We start from the raw sequence: 16,200 nt of genomic DNA, 5'->3' as shown, positions 1-16,200 counted from the left end.
GGGGATCAGGAATCTGTAACTGTACCTGACTAGAGTAGATGGGGACTCAACATCAAAATTAGATTACTGCAACACATTGTACATAGGGCTGCCTCTGAAGACAGTTCAGAAACCTCAGCTGGTGCAGAATTCGGTGGCCAGGTTGCTCACTGGGGCAAGATGTTTGAGCATATTACACCAATCCTGGCCCAATTCAAAGTGTTGGTTTGACCTATAAAGCCTTAAATGGCTCAGGATTGCAATAACTCAAAACAAAATTAAAACAAAAAACACTTCTCTCCTCATATAAACATCCCAGGTCCTAGTCTGACACTCTAACCACTGCACCATGCTGGCTCTCTACCTCTTCCCATATAAACAGACCTGGACTCTGCATTTATCACCTGAGGCCCTTCTTTTCCATGAGAGGGTTGGTACCTCAAAAGAGGCCTTTTATGCAGTGGCTCCCTGTTTTTGGACTGTTCTCCCCAGGGCAGTTTGGCTTTCCTTATACACTTTTAGGCACCAGGAGTAAATGTTCCACTTCAATGAGGTCTTGGGCTGATTAATATTCTACAGCCTTTCAAATGTGCAGGGAGAGGCAGGCTCCTTCAGCAAAATTATTGAGCAAGATAACATATTTTCCTCCAGATGTTGTTGGCCTACAATATTCATCATCCTTTAGTTTATTAACAAGTAAACCTGGACTCTTTAGTTCATAAACAAGCAGAAGAATCAGGTTTGCAAAAGTAGGACCAGCCTCTCTCCTTCCTTATCACAAAGCTAGCACTGATAAATCTGAAAGCCAGTGTGATGGACACGCCATAGATGATATTTTTGTTGGGATATTGCCAGGGAGACGGAGGCATCAGGCAGGCCCCTAATCATCTCCGGATGATCACCGGTCTCCCATAGAGCAGCATCAGTCAATTAGCGACACGAGCCTCAGAGACATTCCAAGACCCGTGCACACCCTGTTAGCAGAGTCTCCACAACGAAAGGATGAACAGGACAGCATATTTACAGCTTTACTCAATGTAGATCAGACCCAAGGAAAAACATGACTGCTTGCCTCTGTGTCCAGGAAAACAGCCGGAACAAAAGCTATATGCAAAACGGAAGTTCCCAGTGAGCTAGAAGTAAACAGGCATGTGACACACAACAGTCTGTTCCCTTTTTAAGGTGGAACGGAAATATCCTAACAATTTTGTGCTAATTTGAACTGATTCTTACCATCACAGGTAGGGAGTGGATGGCTCCACCAGTGGTTCTTTTCACACAGCAAAGGTTCTTCATGGCTGAGCCTATATCCTGGGTCACACCCAAATGATACCGTTGAGCCAATAGAAAAGTCGTGCCCATAACGACGACCATGAACAGGTATGCCAGGATCCAAGCAAGAATAGGTGTTTACGGTTACACCTGGAGTGGAAGGGAACAAATGTTCCAAATATTAAATGAAGAAAAAAAGGACTGAGAAATATAGTCTAACACGGTTGATTAATATATCCATGCATAATGAAACTGGGAGGATATTGGTAGTGGGAAGCAGTAAGGAAAAAAGGGAAAGCTTCTCTAACACTGGTCAATTGTTCCACATGTGAATGGTGTTTGTGGAAGTACTATGTAAATGAGGCTATGCGAAATGCGCGTGTGTTGTGAACAGTGTGAGTGAGAGCATAAATCTGTTTATGAGATTTATGTGATATATATCATATATCATATGCTCAGTGGTGGAGCAAATGGCAAATGAGTGAGAGCATAAATTCAGTGTATCTGAAGAAGTGTGCATGCACACGAAAGCTCATACCTAGAACTAACTCAGTTGGTCTTTAAGGTGCTACTGGAAGGAATTTTTTTATTTTGTTTTGACCATGGCAGACCAACACGGCTACCTATCTGTAGCATAAATCTGGATATGAAGGGATGGCTAAGAGGGAGGGAGGGAGGGAGGGAGGGAGGGAGGGAGGGAGGGAGGGAGGGAGGGAGAAAGAAAGAAAGAAAGAAAGAAAGAAAGAAAGAAAGAAAGAAAGAAAGAAAAGAGCACTATGCTGACATAAAAAACCAACTCATGGAAGCACACAAAAGCCACAGACTGCACAAGTGAAGTAATTCAGTTCTGGGAACTGCTTCCTATAAATCTTGTCAATTAATCTCACACCTGTTGAGAATAAATCCAAATTAAATCAACAACTGTTTTCCATAAAACCTGGGCACTCTGTTTTGATGGGAAGCCCATCAGCTACCTAAAGAATTGCCCAAACTTCTAATTATGTGGGGCTGCTCAATAACTTAACTAGAATATGACATCAGTGAACCAAATCCAATGTCACACTGGTTTCTCAAGTTCTGAGCAACCCATGTTAACTTTCCCTTATAGCACTATTCATTTAAAAGTCTTAGCAAATTTGGGCCATTTGCAGGTGTTACAAAAGCTATTCCAGAATAATTTGCAATAAAATGCTGGTGAATTTTCATGAATAGTTTTTTTTAGAAATTCAAACTGATGCAGAAATGAATTTAAGACTGGGGAAAAAATGAGAAACTAAGAGAAACCAAAACTGATTGATGTGTTCTTTTTCATTAGCACCGATAAATGGGTGCTATGTTAATCCATACAGCTGTTGACACACAACAGATATACACATAGAGAAAGAAGAAAAATGTATGAAATGTGTGTTCGTGCAAGCATGCACATACACAAAATAAACAAGTCTGATGCTACAAAATAACCTTAGATACTAAGGAAAGCAAAAGCTACTTACTTTCATAGTGGATTTTGAATCCATTGTTAGAACGACTGTTGTCTGTTGTAAACAGAAGGTAAATGAAATTGGTACTACTGAACAGAAATTGGGGGACCTGTGTACCATTGTAAGATCCTAGAAGTGGTGAGAGAAGATTTGGTCCATCGTGCACTTCCAGAACATCGTAATTGAGTTCTGTCTGGAATCTATGTTGGAGAAACACACATAAGATAGACGTAAAATATACCCAAAGATCATACAAATGAAACACTGTTAAAATTGATAGGCTACATATAATATTTAGATGAAGCATGCATTTTGTAATCAAATCCTTATTCAAATTAAACTCCCTAAGTGCAAAGAATGTGTGAACCTTGTCCTTTTATTTCCATTGAATTTTATGATGTTCCATCACACTGTATCAGTTATCCACAGTAACTCTGGAGGTGACTCAGATATCAAAGATACCAACCGTTTTGCACATATGCATCCCTAAATGCCCCGACAAAGGGACTTCTCAGTTTAACTTCTATACTGACAGGGCTCAGTTGTCAGTTTTACCGCTGCTCTTTACAACTATCACAGCAGAGAATGAATAATGCACAAAGCCTTGGGGAGAGGGGAACTAACAATATTCCTCCCCAATTTATGAAACACCCCATCAGATGCTTTAGTTCAGCTCCTTGTCACTTTCACTTCTACTGTGAATGGGCTTTTCTGAACTTTTTTTTAGAGGGGTGTGTGTAGGAAAGGAACATATCAGTTCTACCACTGCTCTCTGAGCAAAGGGCTTTCTACATTTCCGAAGTTGTTCAAGATGTTAAACCGGGAAAAGGTTTATTTATGATTAGTTATTTATTTACAGATTAAACAGATATATCATATGCTCAGTGGTGGAGCAAATGGCCCCTCTTTAAATTGTATCTGAATATACAGATTGCTAATTTGCTATTTCTTACAGGTGTGTCCTCAATATTTGTGTCATTGTCTCTATCCATGATATTGCAAGGACATTAACTATGCAAAATCATATTTTATTACACTGATCTCCCATAGCTCATATAAGGTTTTGCAACCTGTGGTTCCTCTGCTAAGCCTGGTCCCCTGAAGAGCTTTTCTTGTACAGTTGCCAAAGCAGAAGCAAGCAGCATACAAAAGTTAGCCCTAAATTTTTAAAATGTGCACCAAATACTTGCATTTTTCAATCCATCCTCATTTAAGTGACAATAAAAACTCAGCACATCTTTAATGCTGCAATCCTTGCACTACTTGCTCACTTCTACTTCCATTAATACCACCAGAATTGGCATAAAATGATTTATTTATTTTTGTTATGAAGATATAGAGAAGCATCTTGGTAAATACCCATGTTTGAACAGTCATTGTTTCAGTCAAAGCACAATATACAGTAACCTTATGACTTTTGTACTGGATCACTTACAAAATAAACCTGAAAGAAATATTAATTTAAGTTCCTGAAGGAAGGGGGAAAGCGGCAAGGCATATATTCAAAGATGTCACTTCCATTAGAAATAATTTCTTTTAAAAAAGTCGTTCTATTCTTGGAAGTCCTTCTTATTTCCATATGTTTTAGATATTGGAAAACATCTGATTCATTATCAAAACCACTGATCATAATAATGTAGCCCAAAGCTCACAATTCTAAAAATTATGTATTAATTAACACTATAAAGTCTTGATAAAACAATCCCTTCTGACCACTCATTCATTGTGTTCAAAAGCAAGATTGAGTTTTACTTGGTTTCAAAAGCAAAAGATTGAACACTGATCATAAATTTACAGGAAACTAGAGCAGCTTGCAAGTCCTAATGCAATTGTGTCTTGAACAACAAAATGGCGGGCTATTTTCAGAATGGAAAATGCTTTTTCCAGTTTAGAAACAAAACTTGGAACACAATAGGCTAACAAAAAGAAAAATGCACTTTGTGATAAAAGTGCAAACTTGTTATTCACCAAGTGATAATAATAATAATTTGTTATTTATACCCCGCCTATCTGGCTGGGTTTCCCCAGCCACTCTGGTTTCCCCAGTCTGGGTTTCCCCAGCCATCACTGGTTTCCCCAGTGATGCCCAAGTTAACAATGGGAAGCTTCTGTAATATCTCCAAATTCAAAATGGTGGCTTATTTTGTAACTCTACATGTTGTGGAGTAGGAAAAAAATGCACCATCTTGAATCCCTTAAGTCCAACTCACTCATCTTACTTTTTAAAAAAGACATGTAAGGAACACTAACCAGGCAGTAGTTAAAATGGCTTGTTTTTCTTAAACATGATTAAGCATTACTTCTAATGATTAAGAAGTGACTACAAGTTATTTTGTGAAACCATTCTTTAAAATAGATTTGCAAGGCACGGTTTGAATTTATTATAATTACATGATTATCTGCATTAGGAAAATGCAGTTTCTGAGGGTACAAAATCAATAATATATAAAATCATCATCAACAGCATCATCCAAACTGTCAATTTCCAGGTGGAAGGCAGGTTTCTCCTAGTGTCACCACATACAGAGCCTCTAGTGCAGAGCTTAACCATGGTTTCACTGTATAACTGGAAACATGGTGAAACTGTACACCCGCATTGGACCCACCTAGACATTGCTTTGAAATAACACTAAACCATAGCTTAGCATTATATGCATGGTCTTCCTTCCCAAGCTTTCCTCTTGGTCCTCTTGTGTGACCAGAGGGGATAAAAAACACCCATTTCCATTTGAAACCAGCCACAGCTTTTAGTGGTTTACAACACAGCCATAGTGTCAACCATATATGCATGTTATTAAAAACTGTGCGGCAATATTTTAAGATGATGCTACATCTTTAGAAATCACCTGATTCCATCCATTTCCCACCTTCTCCCCAAACAAAGCAACATTTTAATTATTATTTTCCACCAAAGGCCACTATCATTGCCATCAAATCAGCAAGGTTTATCTATCTGAAAGCAAGCTCAGGAGTCTTCCCTCCCCAGTCCCCTGGGGTGGGAAAGACATAGGAATACTTGTGTTTGCTCAGTAAAAGGCATACCACTGTATATTTCTTCTTTCTGGAAGGAATACAACACTGCTACAGAAGAATAACATACTTTTCATGTTTTACTAATATTACCACTCTGAATTACAACTCTGCATATAAAAATATATGTCGTTCACATTAAATTAGTGGTCTAGTCAATGCAGTTGCTTTAGATGGGGGCAGCCTCCTTAACATATGTCAGATACTTTTTTTTACAAAAACAGAATGCACTTCCATTATACAAAATAAGCACATATTGATGCAGAAAAATCCCATCTGTTTGCACAAAAATGCAATATAAGAAGTGATCCTGAGATCAAGGGTTTGCACAAGTTTCATGTTCTGTACTTCAAGGAACAGTTCACATTCGATGCAGATTCAATCCTACTGTATAACACACAGTGTCATGCTGTTCTGAACTTCTTAAGCAGAAACCATTTATCAAAGGAAATAACTACATGAACAATGGGTGCTTCCCAAGCATATATACTCTCTCATATGTCCTAGCTGGACTGACAATTTGTTCCTTAGTCTTCTGATGAATGATTATCTTTGAGCAATCTTTATCATATACATTGGCTCCCAGTACGTTTCCGGGCACAGTTCAAATTGTTGGTGCTGACCTTTAAAGCCCAAACAGCCTTGGTCCAGTATACCTGAACGAGCATCTCCACCCCCATCGTTCTGCCCGGACACTGAGGTCCAGCACCAGGGGCCTTCTGGTGGTTCCCTTGCTGCAAGAAGCCAAGTTACAGGGAACCAGGCAGAGGGCCTTCTCAGTAGTGGCACCTGCCCTGTGGAATGCCCTCCCACCAGATGTCAAAGAGAGCAACTACCAGATTTTTAGAAGACATCTCTAGGCAGCTCTATTTAGAGAAGCTTTTGATGTTTAATAGACTGTTGTGTTTTAATATTTCATTGGAAGCCACCCAGAGTGGCTGGAGAAAGCCAGCCAGATGGGTGGGGTATAAATAATAAATTGTTGTTGTTGTTGTTGTTGTTGTTGTTGTTGTTGTTGTTGTTGTTGTTATCTTCAGGGCATTATGCTAAGTAAATGCCAGTGTGTCATAACAAACAAGCAAAGAACATAAGAAAAGCTTGGCTAGGTGAGACCAAAAGCTGATCTAGTTCAGTCTCCATAAGGGCAATAACCTTCTTCCCTCTGTTATTCCCCCATCAACTGACATTTGGAGTCATGCTATGGTCATGGCTTTGCACAATCCACTTTCAGAGCTGTTTAAGCTGATGATCATCACAACTTCTTGTGCAAGCGAAACCCACAGTTAAACTAAGTGCCCTGCAAAGAAGACCTTCCCTTTCTCTGTCCTGAATCTCCCACAATTAGGTTCACCAGATGATGCATGCTCGAGTATTATGAGAGAGAGAAAAGCTTAATTCTATCACTTTCGCCACATCATGCATAATATTATGTCTTATTTACTGTTTCCACCCTAAACACCTTTGAAGCGCAGCAACAAAAAAAACCAGATGAAAGCAAGTGTGGTTGCATCACTGTAGTGGTCCCTGCTAAGTGTGTGTAGAGGATTGAAGTCTGTACCTGGTTTACAGACCACTGAGAGAGAATGACTTGTTTTTGCCAAGCTAACTGTGGTAAATTACTAAATGGTTCAGGATTAAAGAGTGAACCCTTTCCTGGAAACAAGCAAATCAATGAACAACATAGCTAAAATGATAGGATCAGATTCAACTAATTAGTCTCACTAATGGAAGTCTCCACAGGGACTACCACTAATACCTGTACAAGGACTTCCACTAATACAGTTGGGCTTTCTGCACTCTTCTCTCCCATAGTGCTGTTGACAGAAACCCAAAGTGGCTCTGGTGCAGTCAGGAGAAGCCCCAGAACAACAAAAGGATAGGGAGGGTCATTCCATCTGGCAAGCTGAAATGCTTGAGTTGATGGAATGATTGGTCCAGCACTACATTGAATTCCTCCCAGAATAATCAATCAAGGGATGGGTAAAGACAAGAAGTTTACTACAGACATTACCACACATGTCCATCTGGTAAGATTATGCTTACTACTTGGCAGGACTACATAAATAACCCATTCATAAAGTGGTTACAACCAAATCGTTAACACCTGGTAATTGTTTGAGTGCAATTTGTGAAATTTGTGTGGGAGCTAACTATTCACTAATTATAGAGAAATATAAGGCCCATTTTATTTTCTTCCCATGAGTAGGCAATATTCAGTTTCCAAGCAACAGGGAAATATCTGAAGGAAGTCAAGCTATAAGCATATTTGAAATATAAACTGGGAAATAACTTAAATTAACGATATGATGTGCAAGGTCTAAGCTCATTAGTGTGGTGCAGTACTTAGCAACGAGATGATTAACTGCTTGCATTTATGCTGTAACAATTAGTCTTCAACATCACATTAAGATAAAAAGTGCTAATTCTTTTTTCTCTCACTTGCTATTGTTTCCAATCAGACTCAAAGAGGGTTTGCAGCATTCAACAGATCTAGTCATTGCTATTGCTGGCATACCAGAGGGAATAAGCATGACCTGGACCTGCAGAGTTTACAAATCTCATTGAGGTTTTGCTCCATGAGCCCTCATTTTGAATGATAGATCGGAAAGAGAATCAGAAGTGTGATTCATGCCACCCGAAAGGAGGTTCTGAAAACTAATGAAAATGCAAATCAGCCCTTACTTAGCAAGCTTTCAGAGCTCAGCTAATCTGGATAATTCAGCCAATTACTTAACATCAGAGACAGTGATAGGCCTACAATAGTTTAGAGCCACTTAATACTAAACAGATTAACAAAACAGCTGCCTTAACTGAGTTTCTGGCAGGAGTGGCAGTGTTTGAGAATGGAAGTCTCTAAAGGAAATGATTGGTGTGGAAGATTATTGAGAACAGGCTTCCCCAACCTAGTACCCTCCAGATGTCTTGGGCTATGACTCCTATCATCCCTGGGCACTGAAAATGTTGGCTGGGGCTGATGGAGTTGTATTTTGAAACATCTAGAGAGAACCAGGTTAAGGAAGGCTGATCAAGAAGGACCTGTGCCTGAGTAGCTAACCTGTACTGTCAGCTCTGTCTCTTTCCTGTAGAAGGCAAAACAAAGTGATGAGTTAAGAGCAACCAGGAACAAAAAAACTACCATTTAAAACCCTACATGTTAGACACACTATGGGACTCTATTCAAATCATAAAACTGAAGTTAGATGATGGGACCATTCGTAGGTAGTACAGAAATATTGTTGTTCAGATGTATAGGTCAGATTATATTGGGAGGTCCGAACACTGATTCAATAAGGGTCTCTTCATATACAATACTGACAAACCACAATTTGTGTGGATTTATTCATTCTGAGAGTTCTCTGTTGGACATATTGTGCTCTCCTCAAGGTTAGGGACTAGAACTTTATACCTGCATATTATTATTATTTACAGCATTTAAAGAAAATTAAGTAAATAAATAAATAAATAAATATAGAAGTTCCCTCAGTTAATTCCTGGAGGCTCACAAAGTATAGGCACTATGCAAGAGAAAAATGGGTACTAAGGACAGAAAGCTAGATTAGAATATAAAAAGTTGATGCATATTTTATAAAACATGGATTGGATCAAGACTTTGTTGATCTTTGTTTCCATTGAAAGAAATGAGACACGGCAAGTCTCACTGATAAAAGTCTGTTAACTTAGTCTCAGTCTCAATGTCAAGGTTCCTTCATAAAAGTTGGTCATTGTTTCTTTTTTAGAAATGTATCTTATTTCTGTCACTCTTCCCTTTTGGAGGAGTTGAGGGATGAAATCTAACGGGAGGAAATATAATTTCTTTTTTAAGGAGGAGAAAGAAATATGGCAGACAGGATGAGAAAGAGACTTCTAAGAGAACTGAAAAAGAACACAGATGAGAAATCTTAAGATGACAAAAACACATGGCTAAAGAGTCACAGCCAGTCAATAGACAGTATGGAATCAGGTGGTTCAGTTGCCTGACTTGGTATAAGGCTGCTTCCTTTGTTCCTAATAGCAGATACAGATAAACACACCCCAGTCTAAAGACGTCATCTATATAATCAGCCTTAGCTTCCATTAAGTAGAGTTCTGAAGATGAGAACAACAACAAAATGGGGGGCCCTTTGACACTGCTTTGCAACATACTATATTGCACTGGCAACTGATATAGTCCTACTTACAGATTCCTCCTTTTAGTTGAAGGTGACCAGTGTAGCTGCAGGTGGATTTAGGAGCTAGCTGATGACAGCTGCCAGCTAGACATCGCAACCAAGCAGTCTTTCAATTACACTAAAATGATTCTTGGGATGTTGCTGCCAAATTGGTTCCAGGCTCAATTTAAAGTGTTGGTTTAAGCGTCTAACACCTAAAAAGGCTTGGGGCTTGGTTATCTCACGAACCAGATGCTCACATACCAGCCTGCCTGCCATTTAAGGAAAATCAGCAACTAAGGCTCTGATTGTGGTCCTGCCCTTAACTGTGGCACTAAGATTCATTGATGACACTGAGATTATGACATTCCTTCCCCTTGGAGGCCTTGTGGGTTCCTTCTATTTTTAGCTTTTCAGTCATCTATTTAATGCTCTTTAGCAGGCCCGTGCAAAGCCTGTCTGAGGCCTGACTTGGGAGTCTCGTTAGAATAAAGTTATAAACAAAAAATAAAAAAGCAGCCGGTCTCTAGCAGGGACCTCTGGCCAGCTTTGCCTTCTGAGATCCAGGGCAACTACACCTGTCTGCCACACTTCCTACACATGCCTGCTCTTAAATATCAGGGTAGTTTTCTTTTTTGAAGTTGCTTCTACCCCACATTTGCTGTCACGTTCTGTGCTTGGCTTTTAACCTTACACTGCATTCTCTAAATCAGATCTGTGGAAATCCAGACTAGCAAATGGAACCATCTTCACTTGGAAATACATCCTTGGGCCTTTTCTGTGCTTTGATGTCCACAGGATTGTGTAACCCTGCTGTTTTGTCGAGGGGGGTGGAGTTTCAATGAGGTACATTACTAAAGAATTAATAAAGAAGAAGAAGCTGGTGTATTATTCAGAGACATATTGTTCCTCTTCCAGCTTGAAATATATTATTTTTAAAAACCACTGTTTTCTTCTTATGAAGTAATTATGCAAGCATGTCTTAAAAGTTAGGCAGATCAATAATTTACAAGTTTCACAATCTTGATTCCTTAATGCAGCTCTATTTATTCATTTCATTGCCCTGATTCTCCACAGCTGTGATCTCATTCTCAGAAATGAATGCCTATTGCCAAAGGGGCCCATAGATTACCAGCATTTTAGAATTAACATAATTAAAACCAACACATTTAAAAATGCTCAAGGAACCCTGCTCAAGGAACAATCAGAGCAGAGAGGCCACAGATTCATCCGGTGTCCTGTTGACTTTCTTCTGTTCATCTCAGAAGAGGTGGGGTGAGTTTGGGCGGGTGCATTTCTGGGAGCAGAGGGGCATGGATTAGGCTCCACATGTGGCACTGGGCCAACTTTGGATCCAGCAGATCCATTGCCGCCACTGCTCCACCACCTCAATATCCCATTTGGGAGAGTTTACATTGGCTACTGAGTTTACATTGGCTGCTAAGAAATACCATCAGCATCACGACTGCCCGTATCTTCAGCGGGCACAGTAAAGGCCCTATTGGTGGTCATCAGACATAATTCATTCATAACAGTGCTCAGCTATTAGCTGAGCTTTTAGTGCTCAGCTAAAAGTTCTCAAAGGAAAAATTATGATTGTTTTATCACCCCCCCCCCCAAAAAAAAATGGCTAAGTGAGGATATCCAGAGCTTACGGGATTGACAGCTTGGGAAGTTACGTCCTGTCACTGTTTTGCTTTCTGTTTTGCTGCAGCAGGAGAAGCATCATGCCCTCGCTCTCTCCTGGCTGATTTGTTTTGCTGCTGTACAATAAACACTTCTTAGAATAGAGAAGCTACTGTACATGTGTTTTACTGCATGGCTGAGATTCTTCCACAAAGGCACACACTGCACAAGTTACTCCGCTGTAGCCAGGAGAAGCAGGTTGATGCAGGGAAGAGGGCTGGACGCCACAACAGTCCCACTGGTTGCAGCCTTAACGGACGCTCAATGGAACAGGCTACTACACAGAATGGTCCCCAAATATTCCCTGGCAATTTTTGTATGTGGCAGCCACCATCTCACTACCCTCCCTCCCTTCCACCCCCCACATGCACACACATGTCCCTTCCACCCCCCACATGCACACACAATGCCCTGTAACTTACTAACTGCTTGGACGAGTGAAGCCAACCACCTGTCTCCTGGATCCTTGCCCATCCTGGCTTATAAAAGCTAGCTGGGAAGGACTGGGCGATGGGCTTCGTGGGGTGGTGAATGCTTCCCTCCGTGAGGGAGCCTTCCCAGACCCGCTGAAAGAGGCGGTTATTAAACCGCTTCTTAAAAAACCATCTTTAGATGCGGCCACGATGGCCAACTATCGCCCAGTTTCAAATCTTCCATTCTTGGGCAAGGTGATTGAGCGAGCGGTGGCCGAACAACTCCAGGCACGCCTGGAAAAGGCGGACCATTTGGATCCCTTCCAGTCGGGATTCAGGCCTCATCATGGGACTGAAACTGCCTTGGTCGCACTGGTTGATGATCTCCGGCGGGCTAGGGACAAAGGTGAGAGCTGTTTCCTAGTTCTGCTGGATCTCTCAGCGGCGTTTGATACCATCGACCATGACATCCTTCTGGACCGTCTTGAGGGGCTGGGAGCTAGGGGCACTGTCATACAGTGGTTCCGCTCCTTCCTCCTGGGCCGTGTTCAGAGAGTGGTGGTGGGGGATGAGTGTTCAGACCCCTGGGCTCTCACTTGTGGGGTGCCTCAGGGTTCTGTCCTCTCCCCCATGCTTTTCAACATTTACATGCAGCCTCTGGGAGAGATCGTCAGGAGGTTTGGGCTGGGTGTTCATCAGTATGCGGATGATACCCAGCTCTACCTCTCTTTTAAATCAGAACCAGTGAAGGCCGTGAAGGTCCTGTGTGAGTGTCTGGAGGCGGTTGGAGGATGGATGGTGGCTAACAGATTGAGGTTGAATCCTGACAAGACAGAAGTGCTGTTTTGGGGGGAGAGGAGGCGGGCAGGTGTGGAGGATTCCCTGGTCCTGAATGGGGTAACTGTGCCCCTGAAGGACCAGGTGCGCAGCCTTGGAGTCATTTTGGACTCACAGCTGTCCATAGAGGCACAGGTAAAATCTGTGTCCAGGGCAGCTGTTTACGTAGGCAGAGACCCTATCTGCCTGCGGACTATCTTGCCAGAGTGGTGCATGCTCTGGTTATCTCCCGCTTGGACTACTGCAATGCACTCTACGTGGGGCTACCTTTGAAGGTGACTCGGAAACTACAACTAATCCAGAATGTGGCAGCTAGACTGGTGACTGGGGGCGGCCGCCGAGACCATATAACACCGGTCTTGAAAGACCTACATTGGCTCCCAGTACATTTCCAAGCACAATTCAAAGTGTTGGTGCTGAATTTTAAAGCCCTAAACGGCCTCGGTCCAGTATACCTGAAGGAGCGTCTCCACCCCCATCATTCTGCCCGGACGCTGAGGTCCAGCGCCGAGGGCCTTCTGACGGTTCCCTCATTGCGAGAAGTAAAGCTACAGGGAACCAGGCAAAGGGCCTTCTCGGTAGTGGCGCCTGCCCTGTGGAACGCCCTTCCAGCAGATGTCAAAGCGATAAACAACTTCCTGACATTCAGAAGACATCTTAAGGCAGCCCTGTTCAGGGAAGTTTTTAACGTGTGATATTTTATTGTATTTTTGCTTTCTATGGAAGCCGCCCAGAGTGGCTGGGGAGGCCCACCCAGATGGGCGGGGTATAAATAATAAATTATTATTATTATTATTATTATTATTATTATTATTATTATTACTACTACTATGCTGGGTCCAGAACATTGCTGAGGATGCAAAAGGTGGCTAGAATGACAACACAGCTGCAACTGATGCCTCAGTAAGCATGGCAATTGGTCAGTGGCTATGGGAGTTGTAACCTGAAATATCTATGCTGGGGAAGGCTGCTCTACCACTATGGTTCTGGGACATATAGTAGTGGTGGGAAAACTGAAATCGAAAGCTGGTGAAACCTGCTGATAACACCAGTAAGACTCTACAACCAACTGAAGCAATGGCATGAAACAGGCTTACATTCCAATACCCCTCAAAGATTCAAGAGACTCTCAATTAAACAAAAGCAAGGGCGGAAATAGTGAGTGCCAAATGAAGGTTAGTTTTCTATTTATATGACAGTGGAAACAAAAATCTCCAGTTTATCAGTAAAAAGTGGAAATATAAGGAGAAAAAGCTTTTGTCAAGACCTTTCAAATGTAATTTTGATAGAGTGTCCTGGTTCAGCTTCAATCACCCACTCACAATTCAAGGAGTCTTTATAATACCCAGGCCAGCCTGGAGAAAGGATAACTCCACTGGGAGAAGAAAAATGCCCACCACAGGGAGCTGAAAAGAAGAAAACAAAGACTTGTATTTGCTGTCAGGCTGAAATTGCCGCAGTTTTCACACAGTTTTCAGAAATAAAGGATACAACAAATGTGTTTGCACGTCAGTGTATAAAATAGCCCTGTAGCTGTAGGAATATTGGTGGTCCATATCTGGAGCTTTCACAAGACACAGACTAAAACACTGAAATAACATATTTATTTGTGCAGCATACAGCCTTAGAGACTACCCTGCGGACCAATAAGTCCTCTGTTCAAATTTCACCTCTTCTGTTAACCCACTAGATACACTGAGGACCACACTACATCTTAGATAATGTATAACGGTGATTAAAAGCGACTTCAGGAGGAGGCAAATGAGAGAAATGAAATGGGGGGGGGGGAGGGGAGGAAGAGAGACTTAACCTTTTCCTAACCTGCTTCATCCAGTGTATAGGTAAGCTATGAAACGCACTTCCACAGTGATGGACACCAACCTGGATGACTTTAAAATAGAATTGGACAAATTCATAGAGAAGCTATCAATGGTTACTAGTCAAGATGGATATGCTCTGCCATTGTGGTCAGAAGCACCAATGCTTCTGAATGTCAGTGGCTGGAAGCTGCGGGAAGGGAGAATATTTTTGTACTCAAATCCTGCTTGCTGATTTCCCACAGGCATCTGTTTGTGCTTTATTATGTATTTTGTGTTGGCATTTTGTAGTTTTGTGTTGTGAATTGCCCTGTGATCTTTGGATATGCATTTAATTCTTCTTCATCATCATCATCATCATCATCATCATCATCATCATCATCATTGGCTACTGTGAAAACCGGATGCTGGATTAGAGGGGTCATGGAGTTTGATCCAGCAGCCTTTTCTTGTTTGCATACCATTTATCTGCTCTGAAATAGCCCTCTGTCGTAGCTTTTCCATTATGGGATTCAAACTGCATGTTTGTGAAAGCAAACACATTTTAAATGCTGCAGAGATAGGAAGCCATTTGTAAGTAGTGGTTTTGAAAAGGGAAGAATTAGTTCATGGGAAGGTTAATTCTTTCTCCTACTTACTCCATCCATGTTTTCAGTCTCCCCCTCCTGAAGTGGCTTTCATATTCCAAAAGGAGCAATGAGCTATCATTATACATAAGTAGCGTGCAGTTTGGCCCTCAGATAAACCATTATCTTCCAGCCTCAATGCCTTTCTTCAATACAGAGATTGTGATAATGATCTGCTTTGACAGGTCATTATAAAGACTGCTGAGATAATGTATCTAAACTATCTATGAAATGTGTTTCATGGCCCTAGCTTGTGTTAATGCCCCTGAAGTGCCATCAGAGACGTAGCAGTTAAAGCATAGGTGAAATTTGTGCCACATACATGGTAAATTTGGTCCATTTATGAACAAGTACAGGTAAATACGTATCCTTGTAGAAAGAACTCTGTAACACAGAGCTGAAGTTAAATGGATTATTTCCGCTGACTGCATCAGAAATTCTCAATATTCTCAAGGACTGTAATGTCCAGAAATGTCATAAAATAATTGGAAATCGCTCTATGTAGGATGGACACTTGTGCGACACCAAAAGAGAAGGAATGCATTACCCTAAAGAGAGAGAGGATTAAAGCTACTACTAAGAACACAGTCTGATTAATGACATGTCTTCTTAATCCAGATGATGCCTCAAAAGAGCATATTGAGGAGGGGGCTAAGCATGATTAGCTATTGATAATACTTGCCTTCAAAACTATATAAAATAAAATAAGGGGTACAATTACTGGCATGTTCCAACTATTGGAATCAATATTTTTGATGTTTGTTTAACTAGCACCACCACCCTAAAAAGTAAAATATCATGGTGGTAAAATATCAAGATGACATAGATGTTAAAATATCAATATGATATCACCAATATTTTAGATTTTTTTTCTGACAAAGCAAATGTAATGTTTTTCCACACATTTCTTT

The 16,200-nt window shown here is 41.1% G+C and overlaps 1 protein-coding gene across 5 annotated transcripts in view; it reads right to left on the bottom strand.

Annotated features, from left to right (window-relative positions):
• The window catches only part of CSMD3 (CUB and Sushi multiple domains 3), a 574,504-nt gene that overhangs the window by 189,946 nt on the left and 368,358 nt on the right, over nucleotides 1-16,200 (bottom strand). For all 5 annotated transcript variants that reach the window (XM_081873886.1, XM_081873887.1, XM_081873888.1 and 2 more), the window contains 3 exons: nucleotides 14,114-14,252; nucleotides 2,745-2,932; nucleotides 1,213-1,401 (listed from right to left, as the gene is read on the bottom strand). In XM_081873886.1, the coding sequence (XP_081730012.1) occupies nucleotides 1,213-1,401; nucleotides 2,745-2,932; nucleotides 14,114-14,252 (516 nt within the window). The remainder of the gene's footprint in view (nucleotides 1-1,212; nucleotides 1,402-2,744; nucleotides 2,933-14,113; nucleotides 14,253-16,200) is intronic.

The sequence above is a fragment of the Podarcis erhardii genome (assembly GCF_964252035.2).
Source record: "Podarcis erhardii genome assembly, chromosome: 8".
Lineage (NCBI taxonomy): Eukaryota > Metazoa > Chordata > Lepidosauria > Squamata > Lacertidae > Podarcis > Podarcis erhardii.
The sequence above is the reverse complement of the archived record's forward strand: the minus strand, read 5'-3'. Positions and strand labels throughout refer to the sequence as shown.